Source organism: Candoia aspera, chromosome 2 (assembly GCF_035149785.1).
Source record: "Candoia aspera isolate rCanAsp1 chromosome 2, rCanAsp1.hap2, whole genome shotgun sequence".
Classification (NCBI taxonomy): domain Eukaryota; kingdom Metazoa; phylum Chordata; class Lepidosauria; order Squamata; family Boidae; genus Candoia; species Candoia aspera.
In genome coordinates this window covers 70,268,935-70,292,373 of record NC_086154.1, presented here as the reverse complement: position 1 = coordinate 70,292,373, position 23,439 = coordinate 70,268,935, and the positions used below count along the sequence as shown (strand labels likewise).

At 37.8% G+C, this 23,439-nt stretch overlaps 1 protein-coding gene across 2 annotated transcripts in view; it reads left to right on the top strand.

Annotated features, from left to right (window-relative positions):
- Positions 1–2,275: 2,275 nt before the first annotated feature.
- The window catches only part of GRIA1 (glutamate ionotropic receptor AMPA type subunit 1), a 97,285-nt gene continuing 76,121 nt past the window's right edge, over positions 2,276–23,439 (top strand). For both annotated transcript variants that reach the window (XM_063292166.1, XM_063292165.1), the window contains exons 1-3: positions 2,276–2,522; positions 2,962–3,146; positions 9,230–9,283. In XM_063292166.1, coding sequence (XP_063148236.1) covers positions 2,348–2,522; positions 2,962–3,146; positions 9,230–9,283 — 414 coding nt within the window. In that variant the 5' untranslated portion in view covers positions 2,276–2,347. The remainder of the gene's footprint in view (positions 2,523–2,961; positions 3,147–9,229; positions 9,284–23,439) is intronic.

Sequence of the window (23,439 nt, the reverse complement as noted above, 5' to 3'; positions counted from 1 at the left end):
TAATAAATAAATAAATATCTCTCTTTCGCTTATGTAAATACATTGTCAGATTGATTAATCATCTGATTGTATTTGTCTGCCATAATGAGTCAACGTGTGTCAAGAATCAGTTGGGAGGGGGAACACCAAGGAGTGTGAAACGGTTCTATTTGGGTTAAGGGGGAAGTGAAGGTTGTACCATTAGAGACATCTGTGCTTGGCATGCCTGGATGTTGGAATTAGGAGGGAAGAGAAGTAAGAGGGGAGTGGGGTGTCTGCTAACTTTTAATTAGGTAGTTTAGGCGGGAATCTTCAATTGCAGCTTTTCTCTTGATCTGTATACATTCCCAATAAATTTGAATTCTGCATATTTCAATTGTGCATGAGTTAGGTTATTATTGGGATCCAAAGTGTCAGTTCTTACACACATTTTGGAATTCTTTCATATCTTTGACTTTCACTGGTTAAGCTTCTAGGGGGTGCCATAATCTACTTCTTGAGACATGGAGGATTTTAAACAGACTTTCTCTGACTTCCAACAAGATTTTAAACTGATTCTTTCTGATTCCTACCAAGTTTTTATGCAAGGCATTCAGGACATTGTGGAAAATATGAGGTCTAAAATGTGTCATCTGGTTGGGGATGTCGTGGATGAAACTGAGGAATTTAACAGCGACAGAAATGTCTCTTCTAAGTGTGAGATTGGGACTTCTGTTGAAATGCTGGATAAAGATTGGATAGTCGAGTTGAAGAAATTAAAGGGAGAGATTGAGTTGCAAGCCATAAGTGAAATTGATCTTCTGATGGAATGCCATGGAAAAGAAAGGGTCATTATGTATGGGAGGTCTCCTGAAAAGGAGTTGGAGCTTTTGAGGGGGGCAGTTGGACTGTTCAATTTTTTAAAGAAAAACGCTCTGTGTGCATTGTGGGGATATGTAAATGCTCTGGTTTATTTTGAAGTGGGATAAGGGTTTAAGAATATTTATCTGGATTGCTTTTAGGGTTTGGCTGATTTCATTTATCTTTAACGATTTGGATTAAGATTATTAAGGTATAATAAATGTCTGGTTTGGGGCTTAATATGATTAAGATTATTAATTTTTTTGTATTATCAAGTACAATGGCAGACAATTTATATGTTTTTTAGTTTGATCTTTATTATAGTAGAAAGGAATGTATAGAATAGTAGTAGGAAGAAAATAATTAAATAAATGTTATCTTTGGGGGAAGTTGATTAGGAGGTTTATATTTTCTTTTAATATAAGGGGAGGGAGCAACTGTATTTAGTGATTTTTTTATAATTTGCCAATGGAATGACTTATAGAAATAATGTGATTTTGGTTTAATATAGACTAAGGGATTGATTATGGAAAATTGTTGTATATCTTTGTTGATAAAAGTCAGAAGTCACCTCTTTTTGCAATTTTGAAAAAAAATTCTCTTGTGTTTCTACACTTTTTTAGTTTTTTAGTTTTTTCTCTTTTTTCTTTGTCGTTGTTTGTTTTTCTGTATCTTTTATCTTTGCTTGAAACTTAATAAAATTCTTATTAAAAAAAAGAAAAACTCACCTCAGACATGCTAAATATACTAGATACACGAACAGCCAAGAGGTAGGCCACGAGAAAACACAGCAGATTTATTTTCATTGTCATATCAACAAGAAGTTTTGAAAACCCAACATGGTTCTGAAACATTATCTGCCTTTAATCTGGGTAGACTTCCTTTTCAGTTTTAATATAGATGCTATAGATTGAAATATTAATTTTGCATGAAATTAAAGAATGCTTGCGTATAACCACATAATACATTGCAGATTTAGAATTGCCACATTTAATAAACTACCGTATTTATCTGATGTCAAAAGAGAAGCAAGTGGCTTTATTAACTTAAAGAAACATTTAATGCATTTTTCCTAGCCAGTGGGGAAATAGCCATACAGCAGAATATAACATATGAGGATATATCACAAACCTCACCCAGCATCTTTCTTCCTTTGCTTGATTGAGTGACTTAGATACAACTTAATCCTATCATTTTTAAAACCTCAATTCCCATGGGAGATATTTGAAAAAGTGTCACTCCAGACCTTATTTTGTAATAATAACAGTGCATCAACAAACTCACTGTCCTGACAGGGCAAAAGAATGGAACATTCAGTTTTTGAGACTTCCTCCAGTGGCAGTGCTTTGAATGATACGACTGCTTGCAAAGGAATAAAGCCAGAATAAAATGGAAGTGTATCTAACTCCTTTCGGCGCATATCTGACTTTTCTTTTCTTTTTTTCCCCTTCTTCTCTTCACAGTCTGCTCCCAGTTCTCCAAGGGGGTCTATGCTATCTTTGGCTTTTATGAGAGGAGGACTGTCAACATGCTCACATCCTTCTGTGGGGCACTACATGTCTGCTTTGTAACACCTAGCTTCCCTGTTGACACATCCAATCAATTTGTTATTCAGCTGCGCCCAGAACTTCAGGATGCCCTCATCAGTGTCATTGAATATTACAAGTGCCAGAAGTTTATGTACATTTATGATGCTGACCGGGGTAAGTCTGACTGAGCAATGGGGCAAAGGAAGATTTGGATTGGAATAGGGAAATTAAGTCCTTATTAGTTATAGGAAATACAGAGGGCACTGCAAATCTAATTTGTGTCATGTAATGTGTCAGGTTACATTAGATAAATCACCATATCACAGGTAGGCTTGTCCAGCCTCCAGGACATTCAAAATGGGAACAATAATGCTGATCTAACGTAAACAGTTGATATAAATGTTATAATGTAAAATATATGAATATGTGTTGTAAACACATCAGGTAGATGTTAGATATTAAAATGCTGCCTCTTACCTTGGATTTATTGAGAGTATAGGGTATACATAGAAACGAAGCATTTCTGAGAGCTATGATTTCACTGACTGTTGTAAGCAATGAGAAAGATACAAAAGCCATTCCTAAGAATTGATCTGATCTTATCTCATCTCAGGTTTGTCAGTGCTGCAAAAAGTGTTGGATACAGCTGCAGAGAAAAACTGGCAGGTAACAGCAGTAAACATAATGACAACAACAGAAGAGGACTACAAGTCACTCTTCCAAAATCTGGAGAAGAAGAAGGAACGGGTCGTGGTCGTTGACTGTGAATCAGAGCGACTAAATGCTATCTTGGGCAAGGTAGGTTTTAAATTGTGCATGAAGAAGAGAAGGCATTGTAACCAGTCTACAGTCCCAGATTAAAAACAACAGAGGCACTCATAGTAGAGTCAAGCTAGGTCACATTATAGTTAAAATCTGAGACCACAAGATTGCTCACAAGTATTGCTTGTCAGATCTGATTGTTGAAACCAAAATACCCAGAGGTAATAACTTACTTCCATTTAGACTGACCTTTCCAAGGTGAATTTCCACAAAACCTGGCTTTTCTGATGGCAACAACACTCTCCACACTAAGACTGGTATCTATGGGTACAGAATCAGGAGCAGTAGAATGTGCTTCTACCTTCCTTCTGGTGCTAGGATCCACTGTGTAACTTTTTGCTATTAGAGCCTTTGCACATGTTGCAGAGAACAGGATAAAAAGGTTTGAAAAAATATAAATAGGCGTTTGAAGGTAATGTTGATGTCTTAATTAAGGATCTTTTTGGAACAGCAACATACAATATTTGTTGATGTATTATTTACTGAAGCCACAACATAATAGAAATTGTTTCTTGCCTCCTAAAAAAATGTTATCAAAATCTAATCCAATCCAAGACTAACAACATACCAAAACTAAAATACAATTAAAAACACACCATTTTAAAATGAGGGGCTCAGGCTACACAAAATAAAGCAAGAAAAACTAAAATATTATTTGGAAATTATGCCTAGACATGCTATTTATTATTGACAATGAAATACCATAAACATGGCAGCAAACCCTCTTTTAAAAGAGATTGAATTCATTTTAGTAAATCTTGCAATTTGCAGATGCTGTTGTTGCTGTGGTTATTTTAAAAATACAAAACGATGGGTTTTTTTAAATACATGGAAGTAGTTGGAGGTGGATTTGAATCTGAGTCTCCCCAGCTGTAGTCTAGCATCTTTGATGCTATACTAGACTGGAACTCCGGGGTGCACAATAAAATCATATATACACATGGCACACAACTGCTGTCATGATATATATTGCACAAGTGGTTTCAGAAATAACTGCCCATGTAGAAAAGTGGCTGGCATAGCCCAGAAGGGCATGTAGAAGTACAGATGTATCTGCAGAAATGAATGGAAATATTCTGAAAATCCCTGTACAGATTGTAGGCCAGCTCTGATACATTAAATATTGTCCATGACAAAACAGCTGCTGTGCTGGAACTCTGGGATTAGTGCGTTGATCATATTAATCACACTTTTCCCCTGGGCTCCTCCCATCTGTTTATTTGTATTCACTTGTTGCCTTACATCTGAAACCTGAGCTGTGAATCACATTGCTGGGGAACAGCTCTTTCATTTAGAGGCATTTAGTAGGGCAGTCACAAAGGATTCAGAGTTGCTCAGTATATACCAGTGTTTCTCAACCTTGGCAACTTTTAGATGTGTGGACTTCAACACCCAGAATTCCCTGGCCAGCATGGTTGCAGAACTTATGGCTGGCTGGGGAATTCTGGGCATTGAAGTCCACAAATCTGAAAGCTGCCAAAGTTGGGAAACACTGGTATAGACTGTACAGTTGAAATGTAGTAATGAAAGGGAAGTGGTAGGACTTGTCTTTCACAACTGTAATGAAGAAGCTTGCTTTTGTTCTTTGGGGAAGAAACATTTTAGCTTAGACTACAAATTGGAAAGCCTAAATGAAGACCTTTCTAATGTGCTCCAGCCCTCTAAATTTTGACTTCCTTGCATCTACACTTTGGAGCCCTTTTCCTTGCAGTTTGTCACACAGCTGTATATGTGAGTTTTTCTGGAGACTGCCTTTAAAACATTTCATTTGATCTCAAGGAGGATGTATTCCCCTGAGATTACAGGTGATATACATGGATGAAATTTCTCTGCTGACGTTTTAAGTACTGATTGAACTTCCTCAAGAAGACATCTGTACAAAAATATGAATGCACTTTGAAAAATGCTACTTTTTCAAAACTCTTCCTAGCAGACCACCTAGTATTTAAATAATCGAGTGGGAGAAGGGTCTGTGCAAGGACTAGGTGTTTTTTCCCCCTTAAAATAAAACTTTTTGCTCTTCCTCCTCAAGCCACCAAGGCTTTGAGGAAATTAAACTCAACAGCACTAAGGACAGTGATCTCAAACTGTTGACAGAAATATTTTGGTTTAGATATGAGATAATTTAGGAAGAGGAAAGATTTTTAGATACACATGGTCTAAGTTACTTCATCTGCAGAAAACTACATCTGATCAGTGCAAATATTAAAGCTCAGAAGCAGAGGTGTACACAAACATAAGACTGAATTTGGAGGTTTGGAAATGCCTCCATTTCATTCCCTTTTTGGATAAAAACCATCAGAAGGAAGAAGCGAACCCAGGAATACATTTTCTTTACCTTAGAAATGGAAGAAAGGAGCTTAGAAAGTTCAGGATCAGGGTCAGTCAATCATAAGTCCAAACTATCCAGGACTAAGATAGAGAAGCTGAGGCCTCACTGAGCCCTTTGGCATTTGTCAATTCAGACCCACGGATGCAGTATACATCTGAAAGCCAGGTCTTTGTGGAAGTAAGAGCTTGCAATTCTACTGATGAGGAGGAGCCTCCATGCCTGGCAAATGGGTGAAGTTCCACCAACTTTATGAGTCCTCCGTTCTTAATAGCCATTGCTGGAAAAATGTCTCGCTATCTGTTTTTGACTTAGCCTTCTAGGTTAATCATGTTTCTTACATTCTGGATTCATGGACTCCCAGCACCTTCTGTTTTTGGACCCTAGCTTATGTTGCCTATTCATTGTCTTGAATCTTGTGCACAAGAGTGTGAAATTAGCTGCTGATTGAGCTATAAAATATTTCGTTCTTCATTCCTGATTGATTTGATCAGTAGCTAGTCTGATAGCTAGTGTGCCTGAGATAGAACACCCAGTTTGATGTGGACCAATTGATTTTAACTCAGCACTTGTATCTGAAGTAAGATTTAAGTTGTAAACTATTGTGTCTCCCATTATCTATTTTTAAAAATCCTTTTGTAATGGAATGGGGTGAATTAGACACAGTACAAATTCAGTAAAGAAATGTAATGTCCATTTATTTAATTTATTTAGAGTTAACTAGTTTGTTTAGGTTATTTAAAAATACAACCCCTCTTACAAGCAATAAAAAAAGTCAATGTGCATTAAAAAACAAAGCAACAAAATTTTTGTTTTCCTCTTTTATCCTACACTAGGTTATGATTTTTGTGATTAACGATGATCACTTATCAGAGAACCTCTTTTTCTTTTGGCCAATTATCATGAAACTGAAATGGTCTGTATAGGGAAACTTCATGTCATAGAAAGCAACTGTGCATGGAAAATCAGATGGATCTGCAGCACTTCCAGACACATTTACTTCAGTCATTATTTAATTATCCTACCCAGGAGATCTCTATCGTAGGAAAGGTGGTGGAGCCTTACTTATTTGTATCCAGAAGTGCTAACAAATGTCTGCTCTGATAACACTAATTGAGATACAAGGATATTAGTATAGGAGTCAGGCAGCTTTTAATGTATACTCAAGAGCATTTCAGCTGGAAAACTCTAAGCCAGGTGAGCCAGTTAATATAGAAACAAGTGTCCGATAACAACTAATCCATTTGGTGATAATTGTAATGCTGAGGATCTTTATGACATTGTGTAGCATTTCTACAGATCTCACCTGGGGATTGATATTTAATTGAAAAAACAAGAAAGAAAAGAGAAGAAAGTTTGGAATTGAATTTGTATTGTGTCTGTTCTTGTTTATAGCTGGAATTCTAATAAAAAATACAGAGGGGTGAAACTTGGCACAAATAGTTCAGGGCTGCTCTCCTTCTTTCTATTCCAAAACAGGTATCACTGGTCCGAACTCTTCTGGTCAATGTAAATCAGAAATGTATGGCACAGAAAGAAACCTCAATGCCATTAAAATTAGATGAACAATAGGACAACTAACTTTCCATTTAGGAATGTTCCTTTTGATTTCACCAAGGCAATGATATCTATTACTGGCAACGAAACATGGGAGCATTAGAAGCCATTAAATGTTTTACATTAACAAACTGTCTGCACTTAGTTCAAAAAGGTCAGGATGGTGGTGAAGTGAGACTGATCAGGCAATGGTTAATGTTCATTTGATAGGAAGATCATATATCAACGTACAGATCTACGTCATTCTTCTGCACTACTTCAGTTGGAGTGCTCTCTACATTATATAATGCAGGGACATTAACTGTAGCCATGACCACTGCACAGGAACGTTTGACTAAATGACCCTTGCTTCAGTTTCAAGAATTTTAATTGTATTTCTCAAACAATAAGAACAATTACATGATTTCTGAATGCCGCAGCTAGAGCAGACTAGAAAGAAAATGCCTGTTGCACATATGGGAGAACAAGTATCAGTGCCTTTATGCTTGCTTCTGATGTCTAGGGTTGGAGATTTGTACCTTCATGCCATTCTAGGAGGAGATATAGATATAGACTAGATGTGATAAAGGGTACTTCTCAAGATCTCCATAGTGTTCATTGTAGCCTAAACAACTCCTGTTGTTTAGACTTCGATAAAGTGCCTTTCTATGTGTGATACAAGTTATGGCGATGGACCACAGTTAAGATTTTTGAACATGATTTGTCATATTCTTAATGCATAAAGTTCATAAAGAATTTGTCATATTCTCAGTGCATATAACTGTAGATTGCAGAATGAAATTTCCTAGTCCAGAGTCATATACTTTTACATAAACAACTAAAAAATACCAGGGCACACCTGTACATTGTGTATGAGCTTCCAGATATCTTATTATTTATTCTGTTAAAAGCAGAATGATGGCTTAGTCCAACCTTCTCTAACCTGGGTACCTCCTGGATATGTGGACTTCAGCTCCCAGAATTCTTAGCAATGCTGGCTGGCTTTTCTGCAATTTGAAATCTACGTTTCAGAGGGTACCCAGGTTGGGAAAGTCTGGAGTGGTTGCTAGAGGATGGTCTGATCATTAAGGAAGTTCTCACAGTTTGAGTTAGATCCAGATTTAATCAAACTTGGGAGAACTTTTGTCTTTAGCAATATTTGTAAATATTTTTTTTCAGTAGATCTATTGAAATCAATCGGGATATTAAATTATGAAATATAATCAATTTCAGTGCATCTTATCTAAATGTGACCTAAGTTTCTACCCAACCCAGTTATTTCTTTCAGTGCGTATGATTCATAGTTCTGGTTTTGCCTACTTTTTCAATAATTGGATAGAGACTTGCATTTCTTGTATCTGTAAGCCAAGATAACTCCAGGAATTCACAGTGGTCACTGAGGGCCTTTTCTCCGCTGCCGAGTGGGAGTGCTCTCCACCCATATTTGAGTTGGCAGAAATCTTTACTGGCATGAAATTGCTGTCCCTACTGCCAATTGCTATTCAGTATCTGTTGCTTCTATTTCAAGTCACCACAGTCCCGATTTCTCACCAAAGAAATGGGTGACATGGATTACACACACCATGGAATAAAGAGGAAATACTATTTTAATCCCTTAAGAGTTTTGACTGTCTCATTCATGGATTGGGATGTGATAATGCCATATCGAGAGCCCCAAGCAGAAAAATTGATGTCATCACATGCTTGGCTGTCATTAGGTACAAGTGGGAAAGGCTCAAAATTAAATAAGCAAGTCTTCTTTTGGGTGTTGCAGCAAAGCAAAAGACAATTCATTCTGTATTTTGTTTGCTTTGGTTTTGCCAAATGTGAATATATGTCTGGGTGATACGTTCATAAACTTTGCCTGGTGATTATAATCTTCTTGGCTTGTGAGACAAACAGCAGTGTGTTGTTAATGCTTGTGACACATAATTTGAAAGCATACTGGGTTTACATCTTCATTTGAGGATGAACTATTTTTATTTTTCATTCTCACTTGCAGGTTACTATTATGTGGTAGTATGCATACCTCCATGTATCAGAGATTGTATTTGAATGTAAGAATTATATTCTTTAAGCTGTTCCAATCCCAATGAAAAATTTATTATTTCTTGCACAACCAGGGTAAAATTATCAGAGAGGCATTTCTCAATTTGCCAGTAAAATGTTTTGTGTCTTATTTTCATAATTACAGATAATCAAGCTTGAAAAAAATGGGATAGGATACCACTATATTCTTGCGACTTTGGTAAGATGGATCTCTCTCACTCTTTACCTGTAATATGTAAGTTTTGATCAGTGCCTCTTCACTGGTTGTAAAAGATGCCACATACCTGGGGAATATTCTTCAGCATATTGTGATGGCATATGCTGGTATTCTAACAGATTATTCTGAGTAATTGGCTATCTACCTTAAACTATCCCAGAATTAATACAGTGAGGAGGAAACTAACCTGAATTTGTTGGTGAGGATTAAAGCTCTTACTTTACTTATCTCCGGATTCCCATAATTTTAGCTTACTCCTTAACGTCCCTAACGATGAATCTGCATGACATCTTCTTAACTCTATTCATGTTTTTTTGTTAAGCTATTTAAGTAAAGTTTTTCTCTATGGTGAAGAAAAGTAATTTTAGACCCTGGTTTTATGAAGAACTCCCTTTGGAGAGCAATAAAACAAAAATATGGGATTAAACATCCCTTTTGTTGTGGACAAAATAATCTATGATTAAGAGATTATTATTATTACTATTATTATTATTATTATTACTTACTCATCCATTTGCTGTGAAGTATAAGATTTTTTTTTTAATTTTAAAAGGGAAAAAATAATGTTGCAATGAGCAGCCTTAATTGGACCTCAACATCATAATGTCAACTAGGAAATAATGTGTCAGATGCTATCACCATCACTTGTTGCTTTTTGGTTGCCCATTTGGTGTCACCTTGGATTTCAAGGTCCTGGACTTTAGACGGCTCTAGTGATTTTCTTTTCTCTGACCCTTTCGCCAGTGTCTCCTCATATTTTGTCCTAAGCCGGAGCCATCTTCTTTCTGTAAGATTTGCACTGGGGTATCTCCAAGATCCTGCACAATCTCAATTTATTATGTTATCTGGATTAAATATATTATTTTTATTTAATTTTTATGTAATCAATTTATATAGCCACCCATATCAACAATGACTCTGGGCAGGGAACAGTAATACAAAATAAAAACAGATACATATACAAAAATTAAAATAGCTGAGAAAACCAACGATCATCTGCATAGCCAGGAGACAGGTCCCTTCACACACTTAGGGCCACAGGCCCAAGCACAGAATCAGATCTTTAGGGCCTTACAAAAGGCCAGCAGGGTCAGGGCCAAACTGATCTCCAGAGGGAGAATGTTCCAGAGGGCAGGCACTATGGCAGAAAAGTCTCATCTTCTGGGCCCCGCCAGTCAACATTCCTCAGGCAATAGGACCCAGAGCACACCCATCCTGCCTGACTGGACAGGCCGGTAGAAACAACTGGCGAGAGATGATCCGTTAAGTAACCTGATGTACTGGGAAGAGGGAATAACCTTGAGGAACAGGAGGAAGAGTCACAGCCAAGACAATAGTCAGATAAAAGAGATTTGAGTCCGGGTCAGATCTGTAACCCGAGTAAACATCTCAGACAAGACCCTCCCTAGTTCTCACAAAGGTAAAGGGAGGGAGGAGGAAAATGCATTCAGACTTGCAAGATTCTGTTACTATAATCTTATAAAAAAATAGTACTAGCTTGAGTAATTTTGGTTTCCTAGTCTGGTCTACGTTGGAGGGCTGACACCTGGTCCCAAGCCATGAATGGCTTTAAAGGTGATTACCAGCACATTGAATTGCACGCAGAAGCACTTTGCAGCCAATGCCACATAATAATGTCACATGTCCCAAATAACAGGTCCATTTACTACCCATGCTGCTGTATTCTGCACTAGTTGAAGCTTCCGAATGCTCTTCAAAAGCAGCCCCATGTAGAGTGTGTTGTAGTAGTTCAGACGGGAGGTCACAAGGGCATGAGTGACCATGAGCCAGGGCCTCCTGGTCCAGGAGCAGGTGCAATTGATGCACAATCCAAAGGTGTGCAATGGCCGTCCTATCCATGGCTGCCTCCTGCTCTTCAAGCAGGAGTTGTGAGTCTAGGAGGACTTCCAGATTGTGTAGTCTATCTGAGGGAGTGCCACTCCATCCAGAACCAAAGATGGAAGATCCCTGACACCAGAAGGTCCAAACAAATCCTTGCTTGGATTAAGCCAAAGCCTGTTGCTCCCCATCCAGGACCCCACAGCCTCCAGGCACTGGGTCAAAACATCTACTGCATCACTCAGACACCCTGGGGATGGAGATACAAAGCTGAGTATAACCAGCATACCAGCAGTACTTCACCCCAAACTGTCAGATGACCTCACCCAGCATCTTCGTGTAGATGTTAAACAGGAGGGGAGAGAACCGCACCCTGTGGCACCCACAAAGTAGTATGTATTATTGAGTGACACCAGCTGAAGAACAGTATACCTAATTTTGGCTTTCTGCTCTGTGAGCTGTAGTCTGGGCAGAGAAGGGAGGTAATGTGTTGCAGAATTGAATGGATTGCACTTTATTTATAGACGAATGTGGTGTTTCTGCTTTCAGGCCCCCAAACTTGGAAGAGATTTAATTTCTACTCAACCTTTTAATTTTATACTAGGTTTAATATTCAGATAAAATAATTCAGATGCAAATTCAAAGTATTTAACTTATGCATGTACTTGGATCAAAAGGCTTTAACAGGTCAGAGGAATGCTTGTTCTCTGAAGATGTTTAGATTTGGGGATCTTTTATGTTCAGGATCTCTGATGAGACTGCTAGTATTTTCTAAGGTTTGTTATGTGTATGTCAGAGGCACATGGCTTCCATATGTTTGTACTTTCAAACTCATTTAATCTAGGCCACCACACAGCTATAAACTGGCCATAATGACTTTCACTCTCAGCTAAACTGCCTTGCATTCAGTCAGTGCACCAAAAGGGAAGTGTTCCATGTCCCATTAGAAATCCCAAGTGCCCCTTTAGCAAAAGAACAGATTGGGACTTCAGTCAAGTATAACATTCTAGTTGCCATCTGAATCAGTGGTAAACATTTGCTTCTTGACAAAGTAAAATAAGAGAGAGTGGACTTTGATTTGTGTTTCTTTATGCCCAAGGAAAACTAGGGTAGCCTTTTAACCCATTTGTAAACCACACAGACAAGCTGCTTTATTAGGATAGATAGATTTAGGAGAAAAGAGGCAGAAACGAGCCAGGAAGTGACATGTGCCTTCTCTATGCTATTCAGTCCCATCTGAGTCGCTTAATAAATACAGATGAAACTAGAGGAGAGGGTGCCTTACTAAGTGCTTTGTTGCTGGTACAAGCCATTCGTAAGAAAAATGTGCAGTGAATGGGTTGAGACCCTCCTCACTGATTAGGCAAGACAAGATGTCAAGCTGCCACCAAAGGTCCAGCTAAAGGGACATCTGAAATGCACTGGATTGGGTTTGAATACAACCAACAAAAATAAGCTTTTGGAGAGCCCATATAGCTTTTGAATATAAATGCCTACATTGGCATCAGTACATCCTTTAGCAGTCCCTTGATTTTGCCTAAATAAGTAAGTTAGAAAAACTGAAAGTTCTTCAGGTAAAAATTTTAGAGGAGGTTTCAAAGAGTTTCAAAAAGACTAATTATATTTCTATTCTCCTCTCCCCCACCATGCTTTAAATGCCTAAGTAAAGGTCAGTAATTGAAAACTTGAATAAGGGCTAAGGCTGGTAAGGAGGGAACCAAGCAGTGATTCTCAAGCCAGACAGAACAGATGTCTCTGACTTTCAAAGCTGGAAAGAGAAAAGGAGCAGGAAAAGGCCTAGAATTCAAACCCTGGGGCTCAGACATACATAGAGGCAGAATTTCTGCATATGTGACTTCTTTCTTGCCTTCAGTAAAACAATCTAGCCAAGTTTAGTGTGTGAAGCTTCTCTTGATAGTTGGTTGTTGTGGGCTTGACCTTCTGGGGAGCTGTGTGTTGTGTATCAAGTTCGACAGCTTCAACTTCTACCAAAAAATACTAGGTATTTTTCTTCAGTTTAAGTGATTCTCTAGGATCCTACCAAAACATTCTTCTATTCCTTACATTCTGTTCCCTAAGATGTACTATTATAAAATATATAGTGATGCTTACACATAAATCGCCACATTTTGCCATCATTAGTGCAATTCTTTGTAAAATGACAACAGTGAAAGAAAAAACAGAATCTGAAAATACATGCAACCTGGGAGCATCCATGCTTTTTCCAGAGGCTTTTTGACAGCCCCCAAATTTGGGACACATGCTGTCTTGATTGTGCATGACTGGCTTTGCAAGATAGTCCCTCCATAATCCTTCCTCCTCTTTTCCTGTAGCTTTGTGCTGCAAGGTAAAATATAAGGATATCATTTACTGTTATACTATCAATTAGTCAAACCAGAATCACTGTTCTTCCTCAGCCAACCCCAAGAGTATGCTAAAATTTGCAAGATAACAGTGACCACAGAATTGCCCTACTTCTCAGTAATATTGTTTGTCTGCTGAGGGAGAACTAGCATGGCTTGAAAAAAATAACTGCTCTAACTGATTTTCATTAGCAGTATTTCTCATGATACAGTTTCTACTTCTATATGTAGTTGGAGTGCATTGGGTTATTGCGTGACTATATTGTTCCTCGATGATACAACACTTGTCAGCTGTTTAGTGTTTAATTGGCTTTCTTGAATGCAACGTGCAATCATGTTTAGCTATGACCACATGAGATACTATGGGCTGACCTTCTTGTGAGGAGGGGATTACTATATGTCAGGCATTCCTCCCAATTAGAAGACTCTGAGAACTGCAGATAGCCTGTATCTTAGACAAGGCTCTGAAACTTAGTTTTAAAAGCCCTCACATTCAGTAGGCTGGTAACTAGGGCCATGTTTACCTACAAACTACCTGCTGGAGCTCTAGTTGAACTTGCAGTCTGTTCTACGACAGATGATGCTTGGGCATAGTTTGGACAGTCTCTGTGCGGCATGGGCTGACCTTCCATTAGCTTTCTGTTTCCTGAACTGATTCAGCCTGCAGTTCCCAAACAATTACCATATTTACCTGATTGCCTATAAGAATAAGAAACCAAAAGAATGAGCAAGAAGAACAAATGGTTGTAAATTGGCTGCTGCAAAGCATGGATATATTTGATTTTAATCTTAAGGCTGGCTCTTGCTTGGGAGGAGCTGTTCGTCCAGTAAACTGAACCACTGTGTGACTTAATGCCTAAATGGGGTTTCTCTTCTTCCCAGTACAACTGCCCTTCCCCATGCCTGATCCCAATTACCTGCAATCTGCACCTCAAAATCTGTACTAATTGCAGCTTCTATGTATAATTAGGTTTATTTTTTTTGTTGTTTTTTAGATTTTTTTATCCCATCTTTATTATTTTTATAAAGATTTCAAGGTGACAAACGTGCCTCATACTCCTTCCTCCTCCTATTTTTCCCACAACAACAACCCTGTGAGGTGAGCTTGTATGCATTAGAAGATTATTTGCATTTCTATAAACACCAGCTCATAGAAGTCTTTCCTTTAAAAATCAGGTGGATTATCTGTCTTTCTTTTAAGAGTCCAAATGAGAAACCTCCAGCAGATATAAAGAATGTCTGTGATTTATTTATAGTTTTCAGATGTATGTATTTAAATTTAATGAACAGGAGGACAATTCTAGCCTGCTTTATCAGAACAAGAAGCTTTGAAAACTGAGGATCTGTCTGATTCTTATGCCTGTGATTTAGAGCACATTTTTTCTACTAAGGGGAATAAGCTGTGGCTAAAATAATAACACTTTCAAATTGCTTACAAAACTGTTAAGGATGCTTCACACCTTAATCTTTTTCTGTTCCAAAACTGCCCCTAGAAAATGTCTCAATGGTAGACCAGTGTCAAGTGTTCAGAAAATTTATCTCCAACATCATCTGGATTATCTATAGGCAAAAATAATTGCTAAATTGAATATGCTAGATGGAAAATACTTTGTCAAGGCTTGAAAACCTTCATTGGTTTCCCATTCAAAATGCTAGCATTTGAAAGACCATCTTCCCATATGAATCTAGCCATCCACTATGATAAAACCCTGCTCTGGATGCCTTTACAATTATAAGATGTGTTTCTGTAATGAAACTATGAAATGCTGTCCCAATAACCGTATTGTAGGTGCCAGCTCAAATCTGTCTTATACTCTAGAGCAGGACTGATCAATGGGTAGCTAATAAACATTGCTGAACTACAGTTCACATTTGCCATCCTAGTTTAGACTCCTAGGAGATGTAATTCAGCAATATTTCAAGTGATACACATTACCCAGCCTTGCTCTAAAGTAGTCTTCATCAGTCTGGTGCCCACCAAATGTGGCCAGTAGGGTTATTTAGACTATATCAGGTTTGATAAGTCTACATTGGAGCCTTTGGTTCTTATTCTCCTCTTCGTCTTTTAATTGACATTTATTCTGCAGATTTTAAGCCTGGACACAAACACATCTGTCTCTGTGTGTGTGGTTACTTTAATCTGTGTTTGAGTAATTTATTATGAATTTTGAAGTGTTTGCTTTGATCCTAAGCTCCCTTCATTGAACAGAAAGACCTTTTACTTTTAGGATCTTTCCTGCCATTTTGCAATAGAGGAATTCTTGGAAGTAGTGTCAAGAACTGCAGATGGATAAGTGGAACTCTTAATAAGAACCCCATGCATCAACAGAGGAGCATTCTAGACATCCTTGGATAAGCATCCAAGCTTATATATAGGTTGGCTTGTAAGGCATTACGGTCCTCCTACAGTAGATTAATATAGTCCTCCTATTGTAAATCAAATAGATGCATTAAATATTGATATAGTGACCAGGAAAGGGTTGAGAGATCAAATTTCCATCTATTTAGCTAACATTGTAGACTAAATTTTGGAAATGCTACATGCATAGATACCAATATAATTTCCTAGAATCAGTTGCTAAAAGTGGCAGATACTAGAAATTTAGTAGTAAAAGATATGCAGAAAGCTTGTCCTGAGTCACAGATTGATAAGCTTAAACACTGAACCACAGTTTTAAAGACCTCTAGAGAAGAAGTATCATTAATCGAGGAGCATCTGAAGTTCTACACATCAATACCCTTTGTGTCATTACTTGGTGTGTCTTCAATAAACATCTACAGACCATAATATAAAAATTTATTGGAATGTTCTGCTTAAACAAATCATGGCCCCACCATTTGCAAGGACAGGGCAGCACCAATAAAAACCTTTATAGCTCAGCTAAGTATGTTGTACAGTTTGAAAATACTTTATTAAACCAGTACTATATATTCTGGGTTGGGTGATAGGTTAGGAATTTTTCCTCAAATATGGTATGCAACTAGAGTGAGATACAAGAAGCAGATATAACAAAGTAAGACTTTAAGAAAAACTCTACTGCCATTTGAAAGTAGGAAAAAAAATGATTCTTGCACAAGTTCCACTGAAAATAGCACACCAGCATTTAAATTACTGCTTTTCTTAGAGAAATACAAAAATGGCATGGTGACCAGGAAAAGACTGAGAGACCCAGCTTCATCTGTTTAGCTGAGAAAATTGAGCTCTGCAATGGCTCCATGCCATTTTCACTTAATATAAGATGTACACGCTTTGTATTTCAGTAACCATAACTCGGTGGAAAATATAAAGGCCAGAAGGCACCCTGAGATTTTCAAGAAATAAAAACCTTCAAGGTTCATTCCCACAGTGACTCATACATAAATAATTGTGACATTTCGGTTTTTCCACAGAACAGTTCTCTGAACTCCGCAGAGAACTAAAGAAACAATACACAGTTGGCATAAGAGAATTTTGTTTTCTGAATATTATATAATTGTTTTAAGGACGTTGACTATGTTGCACCTACAGTACAGTAAGTATGCATGTAAATAGTTCAAGAAAATTGCAAATTTTCTTTTTTAATCTATTTCTTTCTCACACCTGGATGAAACCTTGGCAATGTAGTATGACACTCATCAAGGCTTATCTCAGTTCATATATGAGTATAAAGGATAAAGGAAGCTGAGTTCAACAGTGCAAGTTTATTGTTTGGAAAGGCAGACTGCAGATGGAGCAAGTAAGCTCACCCCTCACACTCAAGGTCCATTACAGACAGACAGGATTATAATTAGCTGAAGAACATAATTTTGTTTATATTGTTCCCAGGCCAGACCTCCCCTTCCAGTAATGCACTGTTTCTGGGAACTCCACAGTGGAATATTCCTCCTCCAGACCATAACAATCTGATCTCTCCAGGGTGGTATAGCAGTTTTCCAGGGATTAATTCTCTTAACGAAAAAGTTGTTTGTCTACCTGTATACACATATTATATTAATGAGAATTTTTACACCAATCATGATTTTATGAAGGCAGGTGGGTTATGCCTTTGAGTCAGTGTTGACTCCTGGTGACTGCCTGGACTAGTCCCTGTAGTTTTCTTGGCAAGATTTCAGAAGTAGTTTGCCATTGCCTTCTTCCTGGGACTGAGAGGGAGTCACCCAGCTGGCTTTCATGCCTAAGGCAGGACTACAACTCACAGTCTCCTAGCTTCTAGCCTGGTGCCTTAACCACTAGACCAAACTGGCTCCATATGATTGGAAAGAGTGAAGACAATCACAATCATGAAAGTTTTATATTAAATGGCAGGAATAACCATATATGAAAATCATGTTTCAAAATAATTAAACAGGTAGAAAGTAATTTAAAAATAAGACACTCATCCGTTGAAGAAGCTGGAGGAACAGCTCTGAAGATACATAGTGCATAGAACATCATTTGGGCTAGAGTTAGCCCTGACTTTTTTCTTAGCTTAAAAGCTTCCTAGGGTATAAACTGTATTCTAGCAAGAAGTCTGAAAAGCCACTAAATCCACCACAACTACTTAGATGTTAAATGACTGCACCTCTGATCTAAAACAATTCTGCTTCAACTCTTCTCTTTACCCTCAATATTTGAGACTCCACTTTCATCTATCTACTGTATATATCTCAGACTTCATAGTAGGCCCACTCATTTCTATTCAGGTTCCTCTGTCTTCTAGAAGACAGTATCTTTAGAATTTAGATAAAATTGTTCTGGTGGGAATGGCAGACTGAACAGCTGTGCCCGTGGGCTCAGCAGGCGGAGCTGAAAACGCAGTAACTTTTTTGTTTACCTTTAAAGTGCCACTTTTAAAAACAAGATGCTTTATTTTCTTTTGCTCCTTTTTGTTTGTCCTATTTTATAGTCCATTCTTTTGTCACCTTTAGCTTTGAGGTAGCTTAACCATCAACTGTTTCTTCATATCTTAAAGTATTTCATCACTCTTTTTCCTTCCTTCCTTCCTTCCTTCCTTCCTTCCTTCCTTTCCTCATTTACATCATAAACAGAAAGTGTTAACAGTGCTGTCTTTTACTGCCTCACCAGCCTCTTCTCTGAACTTTAGTTTTTTCTTAAGTTTATGTAAAGAAATGTATGATATTGTTTGTGACTTCATCAGAAAGGTTCTAGGTTTATCCTCTTTAATCATTAGATATTAAGGATACATGGAACAGTAATAAGGTAAAGATTATTAGGTCATAAGAATGTTAAGCAAAAGCACAAGAGTTCTGAGGCATGAGAAACTGAATTCTTAATTTCCCTGATAGCCATGAAACTACCTGATCCCTTTTTTATCTCAAGTAACAAAACTATGTTTTTTAGTTTCAACATTGGTAGTGTATGCCTGGGTGTATAAACCCTTATTAGAGCGAAAAGGTCTACATATGCACAGTGTTTCCCTGCAAGGAAGTTACAATTGCATACTACTTCATAATGAATACTATGATCTTTCTATGTTTACAAAGATGAAACTACTGAGTTCAAAGTGCTTACTCAAAGTGCTCAGTGAGTTTGCGTAGTATTTATAGCTGTTGTTTCTTAATGCAGCAGTTCTAATGCTTCTAAAAGGCAAATTCCATTGAACACTGTAAAACTGCTTATAGTGCTGTCCTGTTCCTTGTTCGTTTTCAGCTGGTCTTATATTTCTCCCTCTTACAGTTTTTGGGTAGGCAAAGGTTAATTAAACTTATTCCCAAGATGCTTCCAACATCCATAAAATATAAGATCCTTTTGAACTAACTCTGAGAGGTACCTTTTAATCTGTACTAACAATGCACTATGGGATGTATTTCCCGCTATCCTATTCTTGGATAAACATTTAGGTGTACCCTTAAATCTCATTTGAAATATTATTGTGTGGAAGACTAAATAAATGACAAGCTTGAAAGTTCAGTGGCTTTGTGCTCTTCAATTTTTCCTGTTTCTCTGTCTATCTTTTTCATGTATCTTTGTGGGATAGTGATGGCAGGAATATTTCATTCTATAATCAGAACTGACATCAAAGTAATTCTGTGGAAGACAATGAATACATGTCCTATAGGAAAGCTTGTTGGAACAAATGTCGCCTTTCTTTTAAACACCCTCATTATTGTTGCGATAGAGAAATGAAAGAGATATTTTATATGCTGCTCAGGAAATCAAATTTAATGAAAATATTGGATCCCTCTAGCATATTCACTCACTGTGAAATCTTACGAAGTATCCCCAACAAATGGAGCCTAGCGTGATCAGGCAATCTTTATATTCCATCCAGCCATGCCTGGATAATAGCTATTGCAGAAGTGATTGAGTTAATTTATACAATACTTTCATTTTATAAAGGCATTGTATGGAGAAGGATAATAAGATTGTGTTTTGTTTCAAATTTTGATTTCAGAATCCAAAAGGGATTATCTGTGTTGATTGTCAGTCAGTACCAAGAAATCTTTGTTCAGCCTAATGAATAAACATTAGTTTTCTAAGTGTGCTGTTTCCACCAGAGATCTGCTATACATTTGGGATGGCTTGACTGGAGCATAAATAACTCTAGTTTTGTGTTTTATTTCTCGTATGGAAATACTTTTTTATTGGTCTTGTGTGTTTCTTTCGTTTTCTCCTGAGCTACCTTATTCGATTAACATTACAACAAATCTGGGGTCTTCCAAATGTACCTGCAGTCATTAGGATTTAACAACTTGATACCGGTGTATAGCTGATGCAATATTTAATTATATACTTATTCATTCATTTTGCGGCAGATAGAAAGCATTTCCACCACTCAGTAGTATGGAATAATGGAAAAGAATAGGAGGAAAGCAAGACAGTGGACACAGAAGCAATATGGATGGATCAAAAGATAAGGGAATATGTGTATTGGTAACCAGCAACATTTCAGTATTGTTCAGTGGCTAAAAATAAAAAATAGTTTGATCATACTTCTAAGAACTAGATTACAGAGAAGCATATCAAAAGCATCCTCTGCTTTTGACAGAACAGGATGAGGAGACTATTTGATAAGCCAGAATGATAAATAAATTAGTAAACCTTCTTAGGTTTACTACCTTAGGTTACTTAGGTTTAGGGTACAGGAGATCTGATAATGATGTCAATAGATAAAGCCAGCCCTCCAAAATTGCTTCTCTTTGTTGAAGAAGAAAGATAGCTCCATCACCCTTTCCAACATTCAAAAGCTGAATGGATTAGAAGTTGTATCCTACTTCAACACTCATTATAATATTCATTCGTTCGTTCGTTCACTTGTTCATTCGTGTTGTTTGTTTCTACGCCAGTCCATCAGCTGAGTCTGGCCATCATAGAAACTGCTCAGAAAGAAGACTTGGTACAGTAAAGTTGAAATATATATAGCAAACCCCTAAATAGAAGAAAACAGCAGCAAACCCACACACAGATCCCTACCAAACACTATATGGCATTTCTCCAGGCAGCACAGTCAATCTTCCACTATGTCTCTATAAGCCCTTGAAAAGAGCCAGGGCTTCATGGCCCTCTGGAAAGTTAATACAATCCTCCATAACATCTGATAGCAAGAATAGTTGCCATGAACTACCAAAGTAGCTAAATCTCCTCTGAACAGGGTAGGGAACTTCCTCTACAAACATCTTAGAAAGTTCCCAGAAGCCATTTGCAGTTTCTGGGAACTTTGATGAATGAGGACTGCTTGGGTTCTGTGGACCCCATCTGGTCTGACTGTTCTCCATTCTTGCTTCAGGAGATTAATCAGACTGAAATTTGTGGCAGGAGGGGCAGATATATATCCAGTATTATGGTGAGGAAGAGAACATGCTGGAGATAATAAGGAGTGCTAGAAAAAAAAAACTGGCTGTGAGGAAGATAACTCTCTTCTTTACACAGAAGAATGAAAGCTGTGCAGTTTGATGCCAGGCCTTGAGGGTGTGGGAGGTGTGAAATGGAGGAGAAACAGCCAGTGATGTTAAGGATCGGTGCCAAGGGGATTCTACCCTAAGAAAAGCAATGTAAACGAGCTGATGCTGTGCTGTGCAGGAACAGTTTAAAAAAAACTGTCAGAACAATAATAGGATTTTATTAGGAGTTATTCGCAGTGAGAGCCTGAGCATATTTCTGCTCATTGAGGTCCAGACTTTAGACTCCAATTTGGACAGTGGGGGCGGAGCCTCCCAGCTTCACTGATAACCAGAATGGGCAAAGTCTAGCTACTAGAGCCACATGTAGCAGATATTAAAAAAAAAAATACTTCATAGACTTTACCTACCAGTGTTGCTACAGATGCAGACAGATGCTTCAGAAAAATGGAAGACTTTTATATTTTCTTAAATATAGCCTACCCTGTATATCTGAGTGAAGTTGGTGAGTTTTGGCAAGGGGAAGAAGCTTGGGTGGTTGGGCTGTCTAATATTAAACTTCTATTTAATACGCCTCACATCAGGGACCTTGATAAACAGTTACTTGCAGTAGATCCATCCAAAGATGCTTCTGTATAGAATCTACATTTTCTCTGCTGTCTGATCTCATCCCTATGAAGGAGGTAATGGCAAACCATTTCTGGAAAAACCTTGCCAAGAAAATTTCAGGGAATAGTCCAGGCAGTCACCAGGAGTCAAAAACTGACTAGAAGGCACCTCCCCAAAAAATGGATCTAGGCTCCATTCATAATATCCTACAAACAGAATGCCGTTGTTTTATAATATAGTATCAGAAGAAGGCAGGTGGGTGCCTTCTCTTAGTGTAGCAGAATGATAGTCTCCCTATGCCACCATATGTTCAACTCCAAGGTTGTTGGGTGTGAACTAGCCATAATACACTTTTGTAATGTTTATAATTGTTTTTATTTTATTTTAACTCTGTTTGTTGCCCATAGTCACTTGTTGAGATGGGCAGCCATATAAATTGGATAAATAAATATTTATTTATTCTTCAATTTTCTATCACCACCCATCTCTCCCAAAAGGGGACTTAAATATGGTGTCCTAAATTCACCACATTATTATAAGAAAAATAATTTGTTCTCAGACAATATATATGCTTTATTATGAATCTCTTTACTATGTGGCTATCAGTATAGCTGCAGATTGCCTAATAATAGAATAATTGTTTTCAGTAACACCACAAAAATGTCAAGTAACTTTTTAATAACAGGCACTACTGTGCCTGGCACAGCCAGGAATGTCTAACCTAGTGTTCCTCAACCGTGGCAACTTGAGGATGTGTGGACTTCAACTCCCAGAATTCCCCAGCCAGCATCACTGGCTGGGGAAATCTGGGAGTTGAAGTCCACAAATCTTTAAGTTGCCGAAGTTGAGAAACACTGGTCTAGCCCAAGAGAAGATGCTTCTGTTGAACCAAACCCTGGGTGCATCTTGCTTGACTGCCTTCAGGTATCTCAAATATCAGTCAGTTTGATCTGGAGATGCCAGAAAATGAACCCTGAGCTTCTTCATACAAAACATGTGTTCTGTCACTGAGCTGTGGCTGCAAGTCCACAGCTTACATTGGCTGTTCTCATGTTCCCATGATGTGAGGATGCTGCCTCATCTTCCAAAAGATTAATTTACAAACTGTAAAAATATTGTAAGAACCAGGAATAATGTTGTCCATCACTTTTATATCAGAGCTTACTCTTTGATATGGAGGATTCCTGAGTTAAAGTATATGAACTGCAAGCTTCAGTGAATTTTAGTGGATAGTGGAAAGACCTTAACACATATACATTTCAGTGTGATGAATAACAGTCCAACTTGAAGATGGTCTTTGCAAATTACAGATGTTGTGGAGCTGCCCTTCACTTACATTTCATGAGGAAAAACAACCTTGCTTGATTTATGCATTTCCAAATTGATTGATACTGAAAATGCAGTAGGAAGACTGGCTGAGTAGCTTGTTATAACTGAATGTAATTTTTGTTTCTCTCCATGATTTACTGATTTTAGAAAGATCCCCAAACTAAAAGCAGCATCAAAATG